Source organism: Ostrinia nubilalis, chromosome 3, assembly GCF_963855985.1.
Source record: "Ostrinia nubilalis chromosome 3, ilOstNubi1.1, whole genome shotgun sequence".
Taxonomy (NCBI): domain Eukaryota; kingdom Metazoa; phylum Arthropoda; class Insecta; order Lepidoptera; family Crambidae; genus Ostrinia; species Ostrinia nubilalis.
This window is the reverse complement of record NC_087090.1, coordinates 10,954,160-10,974,965: the sequence shown is the minus strand read 5'-3', so window position 1 is coordinate 10,974,965 and position 20,806 is coordinate 10,954,160. Positions and strand designations below refer to the sequence as shown.

The following is a 20,806-nucleotide window of genomic DNA, read 5'->3' as shown; positions in this document are numbered from 1 at the left end:
TGATATTTTGTGTTTTGTATTTTTAAATTTTTCAAACAGACTTACATTAGAAAATCACATAAAGTATTAAACAGACCTATTAAATATTTATGCGAGTCTATATTACATACAGGTAGGTACTTAGACTACGGACGGGATTATGACCCGGTACACATGAAATTACAGGGAAACACATTCAGACTTATTACGTAATTGTCCAATGTTTTAACGAATACCTCTATATCTTGTAGCGAAAACAAACCCCAAATATGTCACCCATGCAACCTCTCAACCGCAATTTTTATATCAACTAAGTTTAGAGCGCTAAGGCCCGAGATCGTGGCGCTTTAATAGTGGCCGTCGCCCGTGGGGTCGTTGAGCCAGGGGTAGTTGACCGGGCACCTCAGGCACGTCTGCAGGTTGATGGTCTCTCCGGGAACCTCCTTGGAAGTCAGCTTGCACGAGTGTGGTACCCAGCAAGAGGGAATGCCTTCCACAGCGCACTTTTCCCTCCAGGGCTCGAAGTTCTTGGCCTCTGAGACTGTGCGTGGGTTCTGGATCCATTGGATCACTTGGGTCATAGTGACGAAATAAACGTCATTGTGGTTGGACAGAATTTCATCGATCCAGTACAAGAAAGCTTCCAAAAATTCGGGATTGTTCTTCAACCAAGCAGCGTGGAAGTACAAACCAAGAGGTGCACGATTTTGTTCGTAGTGACGGTCAAAGTTGTGATTTAGGAAATTGTAAAATTGATCTCCAGTCAAAATGTTAGAGCAAGAGTCTACCATAGCGCATCCAGGAAGGTATTCGTCGTTGGTAGGGTCTTCACGACGATCGAGCTCATTCATTACCATTTCCCATACAGCGTGGCTTCTAGTAGGACAGCTTTGCAAGTTTCCGTGGCACCGGTGAGGCATTCTGAAGTACATGGTGTATGGCCATAGAGGTGGGTTGGACAATGGTGCCGTGATGGTACTGTCGTATAAGAAAGCCTGTTCTTCCATCATGGTGAATTGGTTGTTTCCACCCACACGCAGGTAAGGAGCACGTACACCTACTACGCTGTTGTCAGTAATGTTGGAGAACTTCTCAATGATGACCCTCATGCCAGCCATTTCCTTACCCCAGTCGTCAACAGTTGCGTTGCTCCAGAAGCGTTCATCATCGTTGTGCCTGTTGAACAAAAATTCATAATTAAGTATTTGAATGACAATAATTAGAAATATAACAACACATTTTATTAAAGAGAAGTAAGTAGCTTACGTGATTGAGTGAACCGCAATTTCGTGTCCCTTACGATGAGTTTCATGAACAGCTGAGTAGTTGGTGTATTTGTGCGAAACGAAGTATGTAGCCTTGATGTCGCAACCGTTGGGATTTTTGCGTTTTCCATTGAAGATCTCTTTGTACAGTTCAATGTTGTTGTTGTTGATGGCGTCGTCGAAGGTGATGGTGATCATTTGGGGGACATCTCTTGCGGGAAGGTCACCAGGAATGACGGTGCCGTCCTCTGAGCAGAAACAGTCAGGCAGCACGCACTGCGAGGGGTCACAAGGCGGAGCCCTGTTCGGGTCGTTGTCGATATCTAAAACAAATATTATTCATTTTAATTTTGAATTACACTGTAACACATTACTACCTATATTATGTGTGTAATTTTAAGAATAATTTCAAAATTATGTAATTTATCGATTAGTTGTTTTAAATCATTTTATATGCAAGCTTAATCCATGATATAATTAATGGGTGGCTGTTAAGTGGTCGAGTGCTGAGACGTGCTACAATCGGGTGGGGCGAGAGTCGGAACCAGTATGGGTACTTTCGCCCGGTCAAACCGTTTGGCACAGCTGACACTCGCTGGATTTCACTTTTGATTCGGTACGATGCTGTAAAAGTTGATATATTTGCAAGTATGTATGTATGCACGTGTTCGATCATTGGTGGGAACGGCGCGTTGCAAGACTAAGCAAGTTGCGTAATGTGAAAGACAAGTCAATGCCTACAGTGAATTGAGGACTTGTGAGAATAAAATTAAATATGTATACTGATATCGATTATTTACATATAAATTATTAAATATACATTTAAATTTAGCTCTTGGCCCAAAGGTTGAGGCAAAAAGAACGTTCCCATAAAGATCTTTTTTCCTCGTTATTGCTGACAAAGATAAAGCATAAGTGGGTTAGGTATAAATATAGAATTTATTTATTACTCATAGCCTAAATGTAGTTTTCAATATGATATGCGCAGCCATTTTCGAAAGACGGTTCGATGGGAGTGAATGTACAAGTTTATGCTTTAGTATGGCCATCATGTACGCAATTAGAATTCAACTAAGGTTTCACTTTAATTTCAAGTCAGTGCGACGAAGAAAAGCGTATTGTGTCGACTGGAGACGTGTTGTTGACCGTGATGTATATAGAATAACTACTAAAGTGCTCACACATCCATGTGGTGGGCAATCATGGCCTATTTTACCGTTAAATTCAAGTAACAAAGGTTTTAAAATATTTAACCCACGCCCACAGCAGAATATCCCTTGCTGTTGAGGTCTTGGTAGTTTGCAGGATTATTGCGTTACTCTGGTCCTATTAACATATTCAATCAAATGTAAATAATATAAGCACCCTATTTGCTTAAGGTGGGTTGCAACATAGCATTGAGATGTTTTTTAGGCCAAGTGATTGGCATTTCAGGCAGGTCGTTCGTCACGCCTCACGAGCCAGTTCTTACTCGTGAAGTTTGTTCAAGTTCAGTTGCGTACATAATTCAATTTTGATTAGGTTTATACATGTGACTACTATGTACTCGTATAGAAGCTTTTACTTACTAACCAGCTTTTTGATTTTCGCAAATAAAAAAAAGCCGCAACCGTAATATTTTGAAATTATTAACGTAAAATTGTATCATTGAAACACTATATTCATTGAGAACACTATGTATCGGCAAACATCTAGAGTAGACATCAATGTTGTTGCACAATATATACCATAAGAATTAATAATTACTAACACAATCGGCCAACTATGTGTAATTTTCCATAAACATGTTCAATCAGATATTCTTAAAATGTGAGTGATTAATGTTTTCTCGTAACTAGAGCCTTATAAGCTTCCTGATAATTATTCTAATAAGTTCCTGCTTCTCGTATATGATACTAATTGACATGAAATGTGAACTTACCACAAGAATTTTCATCAGAGCCGTCAGCACAGTCTTTCTCGCCGTTACAGAACAGTCCACGCTCTATGCAGGTGGAGTCTCCGCAGGCCAGGAAGCCGTCTTGACAGAGGGGCTCCTCGGTGTACAGGAGAGGCTTGACTTTGCGCTCTTTGTTCTTCAGCTTGCAGTTCTTTACGGCGTCCTTCCAGTCACAAGTCTGCTTCTCAATGTCGAAGTACAAACCGGCTGGGCAACGAATAGCTTGAATGCCCTATACAAGGAAAGGATAAAATGTAAGACATAAGTTACTCATCGTATAAAAATCCAATTTAAATACTTGATTTTAAATCAACTGCATAAAGGTTCTTTTTCAAACATATTTTTTATCCAAGTGCAAATGTAAGTCGTCGTCTTATTACGTTTTTTAATCTAAAATTAGACTTTGCAGAGGGATAAATATATTAAGTATTCTCTAAGCACCAAAGATATATTGTATTTTATTAGTATTTAAATTAAATTGTACAGTCTGTGGAAAAACCAGAAACGTAGGTACTAAAAAAAGATGTGAATGGATAAGCAACCGCAAGGACAAGGACAAAGCTTGAGTAGATCTCAGTGCTTCTCTTATGAAAAATATAATCAAATAAGTATTTGTATTGAAATTAGGATACAATCCTTCCGTTAAACATAGTTTCCACAAGGCATGAGTGGAATAGTCAAAAGCCATTCCATAAGAAAAACAATGACTTGCACGGTGGTCTATACCGTACCTCACGGTACTTTATTCGTATACCTTACAAACAGAACCGTTTATATTCTGTGAGTGTCAATCTATGAGTAGTGAGGGTTAACATTGTGCTTTTAATAATAAGATTTATATTGACACGTTAAAGCTAAATGAAATATATGAGTAAGAATGAGGCGGATATAGTAAGATATAGTAAAATACTACATCTATGAACACGCTTTCAATAAGTAATTTGAGTAAGGTCATCATAGGTAGTGCGGATGGGAGTGTAATGCGCATGGCGGCTGTAGTTACCGAGGCGGTGCACTGGATGACGTCGCGACAGTTGTCGCCCTCGCCGGCCACCAGCCGGAACCACTCTCCGGCGTCCTTGTCCTTGCATAGCTCTTGTTCCAGGCTGTCGTCTTTCTTCGGCGACTCGTCCGCTTGCCGCCGCCATCTGTGCCCCTCGGCAACCGCTGCACACAAACATCAAAATTATTCACAATTCAATCTTACTCGACCGTTACGCTGATGCTGGCAATCAAAAACGATAAATCATAATCTCCGGAACTACATTTCGGCTGCAAATTACATGTTTCCTTAAATATAAATCCTCTGATTAATATTCAACTAATGAGATTAAATTACACTTCCTACTATTCAAAGATTTTTCTCATCATCCGAACTAAAATGTCACTTGAAAATACATCTAAATGTCAAAGGTGGGGTGAGCGCGCGTGACATTTGACTCGAGTCGAAATGTCAGCGCTTGGGCAAGCGACAAGGACGACTCTTTCTAAGTTCTTCTGTCTATACTAACTACTAAATCGTACATTATGCATGCCATTTGATGCTTTTGTGTGCAGGTGAGCTGTCGAAATTATTATAATTCAAAAAGGTTATGGAATAGTTGATTTCCTTGAATAACGATTCAGGAAAATTTACGGTATGCCTATTAACAAATCAAATTACAGTTAAACTAGTTTTAAAATATACAATTTCTATGATCCTAGTTTGTAAGTTGCTATATGAATACCATTAATAGATTATGTAAGCATTTACGTGTATTTTCAATGAAGACATATTGTCTGTCAAATAAATATATCATGTCCCAAATTCATGGTCTGTCATATAATTACGTGATGAGATAATATTTGCTAATAGATAATAAGAAATAGAGGCAGGCGGTGTGTATGAGCGTCGCGGCGCGAGTACGTAACACGAGGAAGCCGAGATTTTGCAACATTATCTAACGGCTGCAGCGCCCGCGTGCAGCATGCACCGCGCCGCCGCCTCGACGCTGTGGACTCATGTTCAGACGGCGGCATGTCAACGTTAACACTGTGGCGTCTTAATCACTTGTAATAGGTACGATTTTACAACAAAAATGTATATCCTGATGTGCGGTTGACTGTACGTCACACTTGGCATACGATCCACGCTCGTTTGCTTAAAAGCAAACGATTTGTTAAATCGCGTCTGTTTTTATCTTCTAACCATAAATCTTAATTCGCAAGCGTATGACAGCAGAAATTTATTTATCGCGAACGTAACTAAATAAAAATTTAAATGCAAATTTTGAAATTAGTATCAAACATTGGTTGCATGAGTAATAAAATTCACTAATTTCAAAATTACGACGAACGTGACCGCTTGCTGCAACATCAAGCTCAAATAACTAGAAAAACAGCCGAAGTGGGTTAGACGCAGCAATCGGTCGCGCCCGATTAGCACACGCCACGCTCACATGTAAACACTATCTCATTGTTCTTCTACATATTCGGCTTGCGAAATATTTCACTCATTACAATCAATCATTCACATGGTTGATTTTGTGCAACAGATTCCTTAAAACTAAATTATTTTCCCGAAATTTATTTTTAAATTGGTATTAAAATTAATAAAATGATTTAGAAAAAGAACAACTTAAAAAAATAATGATGTTATTTAGTGTGATTACTATCCTGTTTAGAAATGATAACCGTTTTATATACGATTTTAGATACACGTTAATAAAGAACTTGAAATTAGATAATACATATTCACAACGAAAAATATAATAAACAATTACAAACTATAGGTGGTAACAACAAAGGCATTGTTCAAAATGTAGTCCAATCTTCAACATTGCCTACTGCCTATGCCAAAAAATATGATAGTCCTATCACCAGCCGGAATCGTAAACAAGAACTGGTTCTCTTTGACCCGGATCTACCACGTGTGGTTAGATGAATATGTTACGATTTGATTTCTTATATTAACCTTTCAACTTAAGTGAAGGTAATACGATAGTTTTATTAGTACTCAGTCGGTTCGGAATCGGATGCCTACGAGAATATTTCGTAGTCGGCGTATTTTCGTAGCACGAGCGCGTTGATGTCTTTTCAATAAAAGCTATCTGACCTACAATTTCGTAACTTCAGGTATACTTAAAAAGAGGGCTTACGTAAGAAATAAAATCTATTAAGTATGCGACATGTAAGCCAGTTAATTATACAATGATCGAGCCGACATCACAATGGGAACGGGCGGAGTTCGCACGCCGCGCGCGAGTTTTTTGCGGAGCGGCCGAGACGCGCCGCGTTACCATTACCGTGTGTGCGTGCGCTCCATCATGTTCACACAATCTAAATTATCACTTTTTTTTATCGAATTAATGGATTGTTGTATGTTTTTCATATTCGATAATATCTTTAAACGCATTGAGATTGCCAGCTGATATTAAATCTTATTAGCTCAATCACAAATAATAAACGAACGAGTAAAATATCAGTTATGAATGATAATTACAACAAGGATGTACAATATTGTCTAGAAAAACTATAAAGTTTTAAATGAAATTTATTTATAGTACATCAAATAACACATATTGGAGTCGCAACTATTAAAATAAATCTAACATTTCTTCAACACGTGTCAGGAAAACGAGAAGCGTTCTAAAATAACCGGCTGTGGCGGCTGTTTGATGTGTTTTTGATGGTGTTTATCGACATTGAAAGTGAGTTTTCACGATCGTTAGGTGATATCTCATATGCAAATGAATGGCGAGGCGCGGCAGAGCATAGGTATGCCGCGCGGGGCTTTGGGCCGCCACCGCGCATTCCATCCGCGGACGACCTTATGAATATTTAGCGCCACCTCTCGACTTTCCTTCTTTAGCAGCACTCCCTTCAACTACTAGCCGTTTATCGGTAGGTAACGGAAAACTTCCGCATGCGGAAATTGAAACCTGCTCTTGGTGAATGCGTACTGTAATCCAAAATCAACAAGTTTCAAGGGTAAAAATAATTGCATTCCACAATTGGTGGTGAACTGAAATGATTCGATACTGTCAAAACAAACAGGTAGGTACCTAGTTACAATTAAAGTAGCAAATACGTATATTTCCCTGAAGTTAAACTGTCTTTATGGTAAGAAATTTTTGTTATGTATCTGACCATATATTCAGCGATTTGATGAAAATGTCAATTTTAGTAAATTCTTTTAAATGCAGATATAGTACTATAAAAATTTCATCTTTAGCATCTGCCTATCACTTAAAACTCCCAAAGCATACTAGGCATTTGAGTCGAATATTCAGGAACATAACGAATCAGCAAACAATAAGTAGTTATCTGCGATTGCTGCTAACCGCAATCACTGCAATCCACACCGCCTGGCTGCAGCTACATGAATGCAAATGTTATAAGCAATACTTAAGAGCATAACCTAATTTGCGGTTACGTTTGTTGTACTTTTAAGAATCTTTGTAATTATATTAACTTGTAACAACTTTAAACACTAACTCGATATTGTAATAAGTCAAATCTAAAACTGTACGACCGAATATGGGATTAGTTAATTGATTTTAAACAACTTCAGTCTTTTTTTAATTTCACACACTATATTAAAAATTAATGGAAAAGACTAGGTGGTTAATATGGACATACATTAAAATGTGCCCAATTCTATTTAATAAGCAGCTATGTTAATTTGCAATTAAATGCTGTTGCTCAATAAATTATCGGGGTCAAGGTTACTAAAGGTCGGGTTTGCAAATATATAAAAAAATTAACAAGTTCTTTATGTTGATTATGCATTTATGTCTTCTTCACTAAAATAAATACCGTTTATATATTTAATATTAGATACCTACGTTTTATATTTTTACATATGTACTTATAGAGTTTTTTATGTGATAGGAGGCAAACAAGCAGACGGATCTCTTGATTAAGTTTGTATTAAATACTTATGACACACGAATCTTATCATTTATGAGGAAGTTGCAACAACTGTTGACAGAATTACTAATTTCATAACGCTGATAGACTTCACCGAAACATTCAAGTTATTCATGAAAAATATAAGGAAAAATAAAAGTTAGTAATCGTAACGAAAATTGTAAACGTTAATCATGATGCGATTTCCATATGATGCTTATTTACTTAGTTAGTTTGAGTATCATACTAAGTTACCATTTACATTGAAAGCACGTGAGCTTTTAATGTCTCAATTGGTTCATACCGAAACATTAATTGGTTTGTCGGCTTACACGGGTAATCAGACACTAAAATCAGTTGAAAAGTTCCCTAGTACCCAATTTAGGAGATAATAGTGTACTGCGCGAGATATTTATTGATAAGTGTCTCAATGAATGCGGAATGCGGTTTGCAAACTTTCCGTTACGTAAAGGGCGTAGGTTGATTCATAGAAAATATGTAAGGGTATATTCTAACAAGAGTGATTGTTGGTGTTAGTAACTCATTCTACTTGATTTTCTAGACTAAGATGTTTCATGCAATCGTGCAAAATGAAACATACAGGGTTACCGACTACCTAACAATCACGAAATGGCATGTAATGCATTATTATGTACGATCTCGTTACTGTAACGAAGTTCCGACCAACAAACTAGATTGAGAACTAATTACTTGAATTACCGATCACTTTGGTTGTTACTGGTATTATTTCACTAAATTTACACGCATTAATTTGATTTTAATAGCGTTTAAAATTCCACAGTTTCACAAAGTAAAAACGAACATTGTGAAATATCTAATTAAAAATTTGCCAATGGATTTACCACCCAAGGTTAATTCATAATCTAGGCACAAAGTGGATATAGTTTATACGATTACGTATTATGATTTATGAATGAAATATTGTTTTGTTAAATAGTTTTCATATAGATATAAATATTACGTATAATCGAAGCTAATCAATCAAGTCCATCATGTGAATCATGAACTGGATGATTGTCTGTAGTAGTCTTTGATTGTATGTGATAAACAATGTTATTATGAGTAACAAAATTATCATTTTGTTCATTATACAACTTTCTATGTTTGTTGATTTGAAACTCGGCTTTATTGTCTATTAAATCAGACAGACAATATTTAATTAGTTTTCAATTCATTGTTGCAAGTTCCTTATTTGTAGTGATCGCAGTTATGACTGTAATCGACGTTATGTAACCACCGAAATAAATAAAATTGGATATGTGGGACAGCAAGTTATCGGGTTATTTTGAGGGCAAAATGCCGGGCCAAGCCGTGCGGGGATCGCGCGGCCCTGCGCCGACGACGTGACGTCACCGCGCGCGCACGCTGCTGCAACGCGCAACGCAGAGCGAATGTGAAAGTTCTCTCCGAGACACTCAGCTCAGACACAACAAGTGCTACAAACTCCTAAACACTAGTTGTTCCACTTGATAAATACAAAACTTTTATATTAAATCCTGGATAGTGTTTTTCATCCTTCAGAAAATAGAAATCTATTTAAACTTAAATGGCGAAAACGGTACTGAACGTTTGTTATGAAATCTTTCTTTGCCAGACATCAACGCAACTTTAATTTCACTGCTATTGACAAACCGTGCCTTTAACAAATATGCTATGCTGTGTTGCAGAACATGTATAGTTACAGTATACCCTATTTCGTAACTTCTACTGATTTCCCTTACTGATCCAGTCAGACAAGAGGTTTCAAATATTTTCACTTCACAGGCACATCATATTTCGAGGCACGATTCCTCCCAGTGCGACGTCTGGTAGTATCCTTGAAGTGTTTGAGCCGCGACACGCAGATATCCTTAGGCCGTTCGATGCAAGGCAATCGTGCTTGGCTGCATTCATTTGTAAACTTTGCGGAGACTCGGTCTATCTCGCGACGGTCGAGCTTCGGGCAACTTCACTGTTCACTTTGAGCTACACTCGGCATTGACGCAATCACTAAATTTTTGCAGATGACTTGTGACGTCTCGTCGCCCGTGACGTCGCGAGATGGACGGCCTCTGGAGGCGTAAAATAAGGTTAGGACTCACCGCAGGCGAACAAGAGACACGCGGCCAAAGTAGCGACACGGGCGTAGCGCGCCATGACGGGATCACAACAGGTCGTTGCGCGGCCGTCGTGCGGTTAAATAGTGGCCTCAATATGCGCCCCGCCCGCCCCGCTCGCCCACAGCGCTTACACCTCTGCCGACACCCTTCGAACTCATCAGCTGTGAATCACCTGCATCACCCGAGCGGCCCGACTGCGCAGCGCACCCTGGGCGCGGGCCACTTCGCGGCTCGCGCACCCCCCACGCAGCGAGGCAAGCTAAGCCCCTACAGAATGCCAATCTTACTTTTCTGAAAGCTCTACTGAAAGCTCTGAAAAATATCTCATTTATCCTACTTCCTATCCTACTAATATTACAAACGCAAAAGTTTGTATGGATGTCTGGATGTTTGTTATTGTTTCACGCAAACACTACTGAACGGATTTTGATGAAACTTTACACTATTATTGTTTACCCAGAATAACATATAGGCTATAATTTATGACGATCTGTGACAAACTATATTTCACGGGGGTTGTGTACAGGTATAAATAGACATTGGCTTCTTGATTTTATAAAAATGTCGATTTTGAGAGATGTAGGTAGTATCTTACTACGAGCCCGCTACTCGTCTGACCGATACAGATGTGATAATGAAAGCAAAGATACCTTCTAGAAGTTAAATTATAGCATTAATATTGTACATTTTTCTTCAGTGCTCAGAATGCAGGATTTAATCTCGTATTTTATTTCTTTTGGCACTGCATTATTATTGATTTATTTAGTCTGCAATTACACTATTCAAACAAGTAACAAGGTTCAGGATAATATTTAAATACTCAAATAAATAAATCAATTCAATTGATTATTAAACTTAATAATTACTTATTTATTTAAATTATTATTATAAATAGCTGTATAATGATATATTTTTTTAATAATTAAACTTACATCAAAGTTTTTGTTTCACTCGGTGCTATGTTGTTTTATAACAAATCACAGGAACTCCCCTACTACTCGTAAAGCGCTTTTTAAAAGCTTATTTGCACAAAATATATTAATTTTGCAAAATTAGAATGTAAACTTCGTTTCACTGAAAAAAAAGCTTGTGAAACTGAAAATAACACAAGAATAAAACATCTGAATGCTTGCCATTAGTTGCTACAATACGAGCTTTTAAAATATATAAATTATAGTCATATTTAGACACCCCGCAGGCTACAGAATTTTATTCGGCCGATAGTTTTATCTGCATCCAATTTGTACCAGGAATAATAAATATGCGCACTTACATACATGTTTATAATGATTAACAACCCGACCAAACTATCGGCCGATATAAAGTTGTTTTTATTTTATTTTTGTGTCTTATAGATGAGAAAATGACTCTTCTGAATCCCTGTTACTTTTAAGAATTTCACAGTTTTTGGATAAATGGCACCATTTCTAAGAAAATATACTTTCCATAAATAAATAGACCTTTGTTACTAACACATTTTTATGGGCTATGCCTGAATTAACCTACCTTTTATTTTATTTATTTATTTTATAAATCAAGGTTCTATCGAACTCAAAGATAGTAAATATTTGTAGAAACTTAGAAATTTTTTTTTATCCACAATTTTTTTTACTGATTTCAATCGTAATTAAATAACCATTTCAAAATGTAAATTTTTTATGTAAATAATATTTAAAGCTTTATTGCTTTTTAAACATTGCCGAAAGTTTTACTAGCTTTTGCCCGCGGCTTCAACATCCATCCAGACATCCAAACTTTCGCATTTATAATATTAGTAGGAAGTAGGACTGTACGTACAATTTTATACGAATGTTGAATGTTTTAAAGGGTAAGCCAAGAAAAATGTATATTTTTGAAAGATACTTTTCTGCTATTATAGCATCTATGGTTAGGCTGAGTCCGCACTACGGTTTTTTCCTGCAAGCGGTAAACCGCCAAAGCACTAGACCGCCTGAAACGTATGTAAAAATCAGCCGCGGGAAAAAACCGCAATGCGGACGCTTGCATTAGTTTAACATCGTTATAAAATCACGCGGTTAAAAACCGCAGCGGTTTAGCCGTAGTGCGGAGTCGGCCTTATGCAAATTCGAGTCTTCTGGCACAAATCTTAGTTAGGTACTTTTACGAAATACGCTGGAGATCCTGAGCTGTCTGAGGACCTCTAGTCATGATCAGAGAGCCTTTAGATCAGTTCAGTCATACCACATTTTTGCCAAGGTTTATTTATGCATGAGCATTAAATAAAGTTATTCTCTTTAGAGAAGCTTACCTACTCCAATATTTTTGTTACGACTACCCGCGCTACTCAATTAAAACCGGTAAGTTTAATAAAGTATCATAAGAGTGTAACAAATAAAATTAAAGTAACATTTTGCCTTTAATTTGGTTCATAATCAAATCTATGGATATAAGCATGAGTATTATAATAAAGTGCTTGTCTTAAGAGAATCTTACTTCAATATATTTTTGTTACGACTACCCGCGTTACCAGCTAAAACCAATAAGTTTAACAAAGTATCATAAGAAAATAAGAAAACTCGAAACCTAGCAAGTTTAATATTTTGCCTTTAACTTGTTAATACAACCATCTCATTTTATTTGTTCAAAATGTAATTACACATTTTAATAATAGTTATTTCGAATTAAACACTCGTCAACATAATAACAACATTAAAAATACCAATTAAGCTAGTTTCGCAATTTTTTAACAAATATCATGGTCGAAGTAGGTGATTTTATAATAACACAATCAACAAATGTTATATCAATTAGTCTGGCTTTGTCGTCATACTATCCTATACTAATTTCTAAATGTCAAAGCTTGTTCCTTTTCCCTAACTTAATAATGTTATTTAATATCCTTGGATATTTAGCACTGCGCCAAATAATTCCAAAACTGAGAAAAGCTGTGTGCACTTGCTGCTGTGGTAACTTCTCGTACCTATAAAACATGTGCTTAAAAATAACTTTTTTGTTCATTCATATTGTATTAAATAACAATTTGCCAAGTGCGTGTCGTGGCACGCGCAGTGTAGGGTTCCGTAGTTGTCCGTTGTTACCACAATATATATTTTAGAAGCAAGCAATTACTTCATCTAAAGTCACTTTTAATATTTTCTTCTAAGGATTTTTTATTTTAGGTATGATTTTTTATAATACCTGAGATTTAACGACTATTTACTCTCAAACTAACTGATCTATCTTAACCGTTATAATAGTTTTCCTTGAAAGTTCATAAAAAGCACTATAATTGTGATTTTTTCCAGATTTTTCAAGCCAACAGTTTAGTTTTTACAACACTTTTGGCACTTTAAACTTTAATAATTTTCGAAGGAATTTCTAAATCGAAACATAAACTTAGAAACCCCTAAGCCATTTTAAGACACCTATCCAACGATCCCTCACGATGGGGTGGTAGAAGATGAAAAAGAAATTCATCCCCACTTTTCATCATCCTTTCAACTTACAACATCCTTGTCAGGACTACGAAACTCTAAACATTTTTCTAACGTGCAATATTTTAACTGTATGAAAATAAAACGAATTATACTTACTACCACAGATAATATAATACTACTACTACTTACTGGGATTCTGGGCAATGATTTACAGCTTGATGATTTTACTGTTAATGTTATGTTTCCTTTGAACCGCGTGTTACAATAACATACAATGTCAGATGCTAACTAACTACCTACGCAACCGCACAATTTATAAACGCAGTAAGTAACACGTGAACAGTTTCGAGAAAAACGCGATCAAAGTTGAAATTTTATTTTGGGGTGTCTACAATTAGTTACGCAAATATTTGTAAAAAAAAATATATGGGCTTATAGAGCTAAACTCAAAGTTTATTTTGATATGAGGTTTTTGTATTTTAATTAATATTTTGTATTTAAAATTATTAAAAAACTGTTTATGTTATGGATTAACTAAGTTTTCGTTCGATACTTACTACCCATGAATGCAGTATGATTGTTCCTTACTGCGTTTATCAGTAGTTTTCGTTACTTACGGTACATGTGTTAAATGATTGATTTACATTTTAGTTCTTACAACGTAATATATGCGCCGTATCTTTACAACTTACTGCATTTATGAGTGGGAGTGTGAATCAAAATAATTTATCAAAACTTTAAATGTGCAGTAACAATACAATTATACTGCGCTTATCATAAGCCAATAACGCTTTCATGTTGAACTTTCCCAAATGACCAAGGGGTAAACGAAACAAGTATTACAAAATAATTGCTGAGATCGCTTGTTATTCAATCAAAAATTAAGATATAGCACCCATTTTTAGATCTTAATATACCAATCTAATAAAATAAAGACTCGGTCGTTCGTTTCGTCCACTGCTGGACAATGGCCTCCCCCAAGGATTTCCACAAAGACCGGTCCTGTGCCGCTCGCATACAGGCACCTGCCGCGACCTTCACCAGATCATCGGTCCACCTAGTGGGAGGCTTGCCCACGCTGCGTCTTCCAGCTCGTGGTCGCCACTCAAGAACTTTCCTGCCCCGGCTATCAGACAACTTATAGTGTCTCCAATCTTCAGAGGAGTGGGTACAACACAGCATTTGACATGATTTTTGTCTTGTCCATTAAAGACCCATTTGTTGAGAGGCTCTATTGAGGCAATCGAGGATTGAGCTTAGATCCTCCACGGTCTCAGCCATGATTACGATATCGTCCGCGAATCAAAGATGGGTGATGTACTCGCCGATGATATTTATTCCCAATCCGCTCCAGTCCAGAAGCTTGAAAACATCTTCCAGGGTGGTAGTGAACAGTTTTAGAAATATAACATCTCCCTGTCTGACCCCTCGCTGCAACTGGAGTCCTGATCCCGGAGACGGACTGACATTGTGGCGTTTTCGTACAAGCCCTTCAACGATTATATCTATAGTAAATTTGGCACCGTTGGAGAGACTGTAGCTTGAAGAGAGAAGTCTTTCTCATAGACCACAAATGCCAGACAAAGTTGCTGATTATTCTCCTCAGTTTTCTGCCATAGATAAGTATGTGGTCTATCGTACTTAACTAAAGCCTTATCGGAAACCGGTTTGTTCGGGAGGCTAGATGTCGCGTGAAACCATTTGTGATGACTCTCAAAAACAGAATCAGAAGTGAGATGGGTAAAAAATAAATTCTCCAACAAGGTTTTCTTGCCTTTTTTGAAGAAGAGTATCACCACACTTCTGTGCCATGCCGTTGGCGTTTTTCCCTCAAGGATGACAGAATCGAATAGCTTCTAAAGAGCCTTTAGTACCGGCGTTCCGCCTGCTTTCAGAAGCTCAGCCGTGATTCCATCATCACCCGGTGCCTTGTTGTTTTTCAGCTGTTTGAGAGCCATTCTAATCTCGTACAGACACGTCCGGGATATCTTCGGTAGGATAGTGTCGGGTCAATCTAGCTCTTGGGTCTTCGGCTAGATTTGTGACAGGTTTTCAACTTCTTCCAATAACGTAAGAGTCAGTCACTGCGTTCATAACATGTTAACACTTAGGCAGCACTCTGACAATCCTTAGTATGTACGCAGTATAATTGTAATGTAGATTATGGCAAAACCCTCCACTATAGTGGAGGAGGCTCATAGTCCAGCAGTGGACTGTAAAGGGCTGTTGATGATGATGATGATGATAATTGTAATTACTGCATTAATATTAAGTACGAGTTATCTGTTTTTCCTATGGAAACATAATATCAGTGTGTGTTTAAGTGGAATTACTGCACATATACTATGTGCAAGGTGAACTTAACAATTGTAGAAACATAATAAGAATGATGTAATTGGCACATACTGCACTATTACTGTGTAGCAAATTAAGTAAGCGCGAGTATTCACGTAATATTAAGTTATTATGTGCTCTTACTGCTAACATAGTATGTGAAGAAACCTAAAATCTGCTCTTTACTGCGTTTATGATAACATGTATCTTCCGTTCTAAGATAGATAGAAAAAAACGGGTCTTTGATTCTTATAGATCGCGATGTCAGGATTCAGAATATTCAAAACAATCATAAATACAGTAAGTGGTACTTACTGCGTTTATAAATTGTGCGGCAGTACGAGTATGTTGTTTTTGGATAATGATTTAACAAGATAAATTGTGAAGTTGACATATAAAAACCAAAATTAAAAAAAACTCAAGTACCTATTATACTCTTAGCTATGGAAGGTGGATGCGAAGCAGCCGTTCACGCTCTCCGTACCTTCCTGTCACTTGACGCCGCGGAGGTGGTGCTGAAGGTGGATGTCAAGAACGCCTTCAACTCGGTAGATAGAGGTGCCTTGCTTTCAGCCATTCATCAAAAAGTTCCTCATATTTACAATTATCTTTGGCAATGCTATAGCAAACCCACAAAATTAATTTTCAAAAACAACCTATTATATTCATCTGTCGGCTGTCAGCAAGGCGATCCTCTCGGGCCCGCTATTTTTAGTTTGGCAATACAACCCATTATTGATTCACTAAATTCAAAATTTAATGTGTGGTACCTAGATGACGGAACTATCGCTGGCGATATTTCATCCGTTCTCTCAGACTTCCACACCATCATTGATAAATTCAAAAGTATCGGACTTGATCTCAATTATTCAAAATGCGAGCTATTTATCCCAGAATCAAAATTTTCACATGTTCAGTTACAAGACATTATTACAAAATTTTCGGCTTTAGCTCCCAATATCAAAATTCTCAATAATACGTCACTCCGTCTTCTAGGTTCCCTTATTTTTGACGAGGCTATTCCGATTTTTATTAATGAACAAATTTCCAAATTTCAGCAGTCCTCCGAAAAGATGCTAAAGATAAACCCTCACATGGCTTTGTATTTAATCCGTTTTTGCGCATACGCCCCAAAATTTATATATTTTTTACGTAGTACCCATTTTTGGCTTTTTCCAGGACTACTGTCAACCATTGATAGTTCGCTCAGGGAGACACTCTCCAAAATTCTAAATTGTGCATTTAGCGATAACGCCTGGAAACAGGCCTCTCTCCCTGTGCGTTTCGGAGGACTAGGCACACGTCAGATATCGCATATTGCCCTTCCAGCTTTTCTGTCTTCTGCGTATGGTACAGCCGAACTCTTTAATAAATTACTAGCCCCTTCTTTAGGGGTAGTGGAGTTGGCTCACCTCGCAGAGGCCAGAAACGCTTGGACTAGGGCATGCCCGGGAGCCGATCCACCTACCTCTCTGTCGTCTCAGAGGCAGTGGGACGAGCCGCTCTGTTTGCGTTTTCAGAGTGATCTATTGGCTTCCTCCGAAAATGCTGCAGAGCGTGCTCGCCTACTAGCGGTCTTTCAGGCAGAGTCCGGTTATTGGCTACATGCTCTTCCTTCGGCCAATATCGGGACTCTGCTTGACAGGAGTACACTGTCCCTTGCCATTTCCCTTAGACTTGGCGTCAAGACAAACCATCCCCATCGCTGTCGTTGCGGTACTCGCGTCGGTGAGTTAGGACACCATGGCCTCTCATGCCAAATGAGCGCTGGTCGAGTCTCCCGACACGCCTGCATCAATGACGTCATCCGCAGAGCTCTTGTCGCCGTCAATGTGCCAGCAGTTTTAGAGCCTAACGGCATATTCCGTGACGACGGCAAGAGACCTGACGGCATGACGCTCATTCCCTGGAAGCAGGGACGTCCTCTTGTGTGGGACGCAACATGCGCGGATACGCTTGCTCCGTCTCATACGGGAGGTACCTCCCTTGCCGCAGGCGCGGCGGCGGCCTCGGCTGAGTGCTCCAAGCGGCGCAAATATGCAGCTCTCAATGAGAGTTATATATTTGTGCCGTTTGGGGTTGAGACTATGGGACCATGGGGTCCAAGCGCTCGTTCCTTTTATAAGGAACTGGCAAAGAGGCTCACCGAGGTGACCGGTGATCAAAAGGCTGGCAGCTATTTTGGTCAGAGAATTAGCCTGGCCATTCAACGTGGCAATGCTGCCAGCCTTTTGGGCACCATTCCTGACTGCGGCGCTGGGGGTGAAGTATTTTTTATTTTGTAAATAGTTTTTATAATTAGTAATTTTTAAATTTTAGTTTTTAAGTCATTTTAAGTTAATGTATTATTATAAAATTTATTCTAAGCTATAAAATATTATGATGTTATTTTTTTGCATAATGCCTTATTATAATAAACACACAGAAGGAATAATTTATCCTAGAATATCAATTAATATAATAAAATATGGATTGAAACCAATTACAACACATTTCCTGGTATTTAAGCATGTTTATAAAAACAGATCTTATAACTTTTAAAAATTTAGTGAGATAGGTTACGTACCTATAGTGAAAATTTTAATCAAGTATATTAATTATGCTTATGTATTAATTTAATTTAATTTAAATGTATTTTTTAATAAAGCTTTTTGTGGTTTTCCTTACGTATGAGCGTTAACAGGATTATCAAACGTCTAAGTTGAGAGATAACCCTCCTTCTGGCGCAGTCGGGTAAAAAATAGAATGAAACATCCACATTTACAAGCTTTTACTGTAGTAGGTATTAAATTCGCAATGTACTCATACGAGTACGTTCAGGCACAGAATAATTAAGTACCTACCGTTTAAGTGTTCAGACCACATCTTGGAAGCTATGTATATCTATTTCTTGGCAACCGATTGAGCTGACATTTTGCATAGTACATATGTATAATTCGGATGACGATGTAATAATGCCATGGAGCTAGACTGATGATGGAGCCGGAAGGTATTATGACAAAACGATGAAACCCTATCGAGGGGCTCGTTTGATTCTTTAAAAGTACTTTTTAAAGTTTTGAGGTCTGTTTTTTAAATATTATTTTTTTTAAATATTAATTTATTTAAATTCTAATTTATTGCGAAATTAGCCGAAGGTGGGTAAGGTAGGATAAATCAGGGACTTTAATAAAATAAATGACTAGACTTAATAAAGATATTGCTTTTTATTAATAAAATTATAGCCGAGAGAGTTTCAACCTTCAGATTATTGAGCTAAACATGTACAAAATTATTTAATAGTCACAAATCACAGGAAGATATTTTTCTAAGATATTCTAAAATATTCACTAGAGAAAAAATAAAGTCATCTTTCTATATTAGACCTAAATCATGCTATAGATATAATATCACCACCGAAGATCTACATCATAACATTTAGTACGTACATATAGATACAGATAAAACTTGAAACTAAATGTATGGTAATTCTAAATAGAGTAGCAAAGTTTATACTATGCCCTAATCTAAGTATTTTTCTAATACAAAAGTACACATTCGTGATAATTTCTTAGGCTAAATATTAATACTAGGCGACGTTATGAAAGCACAGTTTCCAAATAATTTTATGAACCTACACTAATCATTAAAATGTATTAATCATCACCTAGTTAATTCAGACACAAAATATCAACTCACGCTACCTGGACTATGCGACATTGATGCTAACCAATCTATACACTAGTAATAAATATCACAATATAGCTACTTGTAGACATGAGACTGTAAAGGGCTACGTATCTCTGAATGCCGAAGTTAGGTCGCGTATTTGTAATATCGATGAGCGTTTTGCGTCTAAACAATCGAATGAATCGATGCTGTATACATATTTAAGGAGATCTTGCGATCTAGCACACTAACCAAAAGAGTTCTCTCTAATAAACCCCATGAAAAATCTTTTATATGGGACCACCAACTAACTGTTAAGATGAGATATTTATATGGAAAGAACAACGTATGTGAAAGTTTTTGCATGTGGATAGTGAAATTATAATGTCGGGTAGTTAAAAGCTTTAAGTTCCGTTTTCAATAGATAGTCCAGTCAATAAAGCATTATACATGGAAATCCGTGGAACACAAATTCTGACTTCGGGACTTTATTTAGACTAGTTAGGAGGTGAACATAGCAAAAGTCCCCGCCCTTAGCCCTTGAGCCGGCGGGGTGAGGGGGGTTTAAAGATATCACTTTTCGGTTTTTCGCTTAATCCTCGGAAACTATGCATCCTAGTGACATGACTACTATGAACCAAAAAAAGGTTATTTAATTTGCTACAGGTGAGACGGTCAAGTTTTTCTATATCTTTTATAGTTTTCACGGCATCTGCTCTAGAAGGTCTGTAATATTGTAAATTTTATTTTTGTCTTACATGTTCCCATCAGGAGAAAATCGACTAAACCAACATTAAGCAAACATTTTAGACATGCGGGAGCATGTTAAGCCTAGTTCCAGGGAGGGGACTGCACTGTGTGTATATTTAGACGACCCAATTGGAGCCACTTTTGACTCCTCATCACTCAAAAACTACTGTGCATTAACACTTCAAATTTGGCTCATGTGTTGAGACTTGCAAGATAAACGTCAGCTTTAAATTTCATAAATATACCTCAAACGGTTCTTTAGGTATTGTACGTCTAAATATCTACATATCTGACCTATAGACCAAATTCTAACAACTTCCAGATGACCTTGAAGGTTCAAATTTGGCATCCAGATAGGTAGATGTATAAATACAAAGGAACAAATAAAAAACCAGTAAATTTTAACATTTCACAGGTGATAGATAGATTTTAGAGCTCTAAATGTCGATTTTTGAACGTCAATACCTAAATAACCATTTGAGG

General features: G+C 37.4%; 1 protein-coding gene across 1 annotated transcript; it reads right to left on the bottom strand.

Moving 5' to 3' along the window:
- LOC135087912 (chitin deacetylase 1) lies at positions 1-10,280 on the bottom strand. The gene is made up of 5 exons (XM_063982766.1): positions 10,176-10,280; positions 4,187-4,350; positions 3,166-3,415; positions 1,246-1,567; positions 1-1,155 (listed from the first exon to the last, which is right to left on the bottom strand). Exons 1-5 carry the CDS (start codon positions 10,228-10,230, stop codon positions 327-329), a joined length of 1,620 nt encoding a protein of 539 aa, XP_063838836.1. The 5' UTR covers positions 10,231-10,280; the 3' UTR covers positions 1-326.
- Positions 10,281-20,806: the final 10,526 nt, after the last annotated feature.

What these genes read in the sequence shown, in the direction of transcription:
- LOC135087912 (XM_063982766.1), bottom strand. Translation starts at nt 10,230, where the DNA reads ATGGCGCGCTACGCCCGTGTCGCTACTTTGGCCGCGTGTCTCTTGTTC. An exon ending in TCATCCAGTGCACCGCCTCG is followed by an intron (nt 3,416 to 4,186) that starts GTAACTACAGCC and finishes TTCCTTGTATAG; the next exon opens with GGCATTCAAGCTATTCGTTG. An exon ending in ATTGCGGTTCACTCAATCAC is followed by an intron (nt 1,156 to 1,245) that starts GTAAGCTACTTA and finishes TTTGTTCAACAG; the next exon opens with GCACAACGATGATGAACGCT.